Source organism: Equus quagga, chromosome 17 (genome assembly GCF_021613505.1).
Source record: "Equus quagga isolate Etosha38 chromosome 17, UCLA_HA_Equagga_1.0, whole genome shotgun sequence".
NCBI classification, from domain to species: Eukaryota; Metazoa; Chordata; class Mammalia; order Perissodactyla; family Equidae; genus Equus; species Equus quagga.
Window position 1 is genome coordinate 18,298,038 of NC_060283.1, and position 3,594 is coordinate 18,301,631.

Here is a 3,594-nt window from a genome sequence, read left to right on the forward strand (position 1 = left end):
TTGCTGCAATTGCTATTGTCATTATTATTAATAATAATATTAGAATAGATTTATGAACAAAATACTTCCGTAAAACAAAAATAAAACCATATACCTAGTACAATACCATCATTTTACCAATGAGAGAACTCACAGGTAAAGAGGGAAATAATTACTTCCCAAAAGTAATTCAGCTAGTGGTTCTATCACAAGTCAGGTTTATATCCCCTGACACCACATCTATTTATTTGTCTTCCATCTCCCAGAAGAAAAAGGAACCAGACTTTCATGGCTAGGAGCAAACTAGGCCTGACTATATATCTTAAACAATTCTTCAGATATTTATTTTTTTTTAAGTTTTGTTTTTAAACTTTTGAGCCCATTTTATGATAGGAAGAAGTGCTGGATATACTCCAGTAAGTATATCTCAGCAGGCTGAGAAAGGATGATGAATGTCAAACACTTTTAATCTTTGAAAATACACTTATTATCAAAATGGCATTGTTTTCTGTCAAACTATACAAATAATGTAGTATACAGAAATTATAATACCTTCTTAAGTTGGGTTTCCCAAAAAACAGACTCTAAGTCAGTGATTTGTGTAAATGGCATTCATTAGGAATTGTTCCCAACAGTAATTGCATTGAGGGGTAAGCGGGACCTGGAAAGAAAGTAAGCCAAGCAAGGGTGTAGTATCAAAGTCTCATGACAGGAACTTTTGTCAAAACCCACAGGAGGATTATGGAGCCAGGTAGATCAAACATCAGAAATATTCTAATGAGCAGGCAAAGGAGCTTGAAGATTAATGCTCCTGTGCACATAGCAGTCATTGGCTAAGGGCTGTCCCATGTGGGATGTAAATTCCCAGTAACTTCTGGTAGACAAGGCATGGAGAAAATAGCTTCAGGAAGCCTGATGCTATTCTCCAACAAAGAGATATAGGCACTGGCTCTTGAGAAGGAAAACATACCAGGAGCTGTATACAAATATGGTAAAGGGATCCCATGAAGCAATGGTAATCAAAGTGCACTCCTGGACAAGTAGCATCAAGATAATTTGGAAACTTGGTGGAAATGCAAATTCTTTGGCTCAATGTTAGATCTACTGAATTAGAAACTCTGGAGGATTAACCAAGTAATCTGTGATTTAACGAGCCCTCCAGATGACACTAATGCATACTCAAGTTTGGAAGGAACATTGGTAGTGTCCACTGCAAATACTTTCTAGCTAAAGAACTAATTTTAAAGCAAAAATTATAGTGATATTTAAATCTGAAATAACAACTGCCTTAAACCTGATACATCTTTTTAAAGGAAATGAAAGTTCCCTCTATGTGCTGACTACCTTGATGAGGTATACATATAAGTTTGAGATCAGAAGGTTGAGGGAGCTCAGCTGGTTGGTATTAATTCAAAATTTTGAGCTGCTTGGTTCAATCTGGAAAGGTTCTATTAAAGTCAGAAAAAAATAGACTTTGAGACAAGAAATGTTACCAGAAACAAAGAAGACTATTTGATAATCATAACAGGAAAAAGTTTCAGTAAATTTAGCAATTAGAAATTCATGTACAACTGACAAAGGCATCTCAAAGTATCTGAAATAAAATTTGACAGAGAAGAAAGGTAAAAACATAATTCTACTGGGGTTTAATAACACTCAATAATTGATAGAATGAATAAACAGAAAACCAGAAAGGCTATAGAAAACTTGAGCAACACTATTCACCAGGTTGTTATAGATTTATATGAAATTTATATAAAATTGTTTAGTAAACAGTTATTTAGGATAAGCTTTCTTAGCTTTGGCACTATTACCGTTTTTTGTATGAGGGAATTTCCTGTGCATTATAGGTTATGTAGCAACATCTCCAGCCTCAACTCCCTAGATAGAAATAGTGTTCCTTTATGCCACCTTGTCATGTTGAAAATCAATAATATTTCCAGACATTTCCAAATGTCCCCTGGAAGGAAAATCACTCCCAGTTGAAATCACTGGTTTACAGTTGTCTCTTGGCATGCAATTTGGAATATATTATTAAAGAACTCTTAAAGATATACTGCTAAAGCAATATAATCCTAAACTGTGTGTTTGTGGTACCTTGACTTTTGTCTCTTCTTGGCCAGTTCCTAGTTATGTAGCTATCAGATGAGATAATGGATTTTTTAAATATATGTTTTCATTTGAGAAATAACACAGTGTAACTTCTTATGATACTTTCTACATATAAATTATAATTCTAAGTCAAACTTTCTTACAAAGAATTCAGAGAGTGATTTCATTTTACAGTGAACAAAACTTTGTTGACTACTAACTAAGATGAAGGCATTGTACTAGTTTTATTAATACGGAAAAAAAAAACAGGTCATGAAAGAAAGTCTACTTTTATTTATTTAAATCATTTTTTAAATTTCATGAACACAAAAGCCTGGTTGTTAATGCTGATGACTTTTTTCAGGGCATCTTTCACATCTTTATTCCTAAGGCTATAGATCAAGGGGTTCAACATAGGAATGATAACGGTATAGAAGACAGAGGCCATCTTATCTGTGTCAAGAGAATGGTTTGAGCTTGGCTGTAAGTACATAAAAATTAGGGTACTATAGAATATGGTGACTGCCAGCATGTGGGAGCTACATGTGGAGAAGGCTTTGCATCTTCCCTCAGCTGAGCGCATCCTCAGGATGGCAGAAATAATATACATGTAGGAGATGAAGATAATCAGAACAGAAGAAATGAATGTGATACCAGCACAGGTCAAAATCAGTAGTTGTTTGGAGTGAGTGTCTGAGCAAGTTAGCCTCAGGAGAGGCCTGTCATCACAATAGAAATGACTGATGATGTTGGAATGGCAGTAAGAGAGGTGAAAGGTGAGGATGGTATGAAACAGTGCCATCAGGAAGCTGTAGCAATAGGGGACCGCTACAAGCTGAATACAGATTCCTGGGGACATCGTGACTATATAGAGGAGAGGGTTACAAATGGCCACATATCGGTCATAGGCCATGGAAGCTAGGAGCAAGCACTCAGATGTCATGAAGGTGAGGAAACAGCCTAATTGAGCAGCACATCCCTTGAAGGAGATTACATTTTGTTTGTACAAGAAATTCCCAAGCATTTTGGGTGTAATGACAGAAGAGTAACAGAAATCAACAAAAGCCAAGTTGCTGAGAAAGAAGTACATTGGTGTGTTTAGTCTTGCATTTGTTCTAATGACTAGGATCAAACCTAGATTGCCTACTACTGTGAATAGGTAGATGGATAAAAATATCACCAAGAGGGGCATCTTCAATTCCTTTTGATCTGTGAGGCCCACGAGAATAAATTCTTTTATGTGGGTACAATTTATCTGAGCCATATCTCTTTAAGGCATCTGCATAAGGAAGTAGAGAAAAGAGTTACGTTCAAGTTACCCTTCCTATAAATGGTGTTTTTACACTTCAATATCTTGTGAAGCAGTTATTTGCTAATATAGAGATCATTAGTGTACTGACATTCTGGGAATTGGAGGGAGAACAGAAAGAGGTATATGGGGAAAACGCATATTTCTCTACTCTTAAACCCATTGAACACACAAAGATGGGAGCTATGGAACAGTCACACTGCCTTGGTTTCTGT

General features: G+C 36.0%; 1 protein-coding gene across 1 annotated transcript; it reads right to left on the bottom strand.

Moving 5' to 3' along the window:
* Positions 1–2,374: 2,374 nt before the first annotated feature.
* On the bottom strand, positions 2,375–3,334 carry LOC124229410 (olfactory receptor 1044-like). Its single transcript, XM_046644619.1, has one exon. The coding sequence runs from the start codon at positions 3,332–3,334 to the stop codon at positions 2,375–2,377; it is 960 nt and encodes a 319-aa protein (XP_046500575.1).
* Positions 3,335–3,594: the final 260 nt, after the last annotated feature.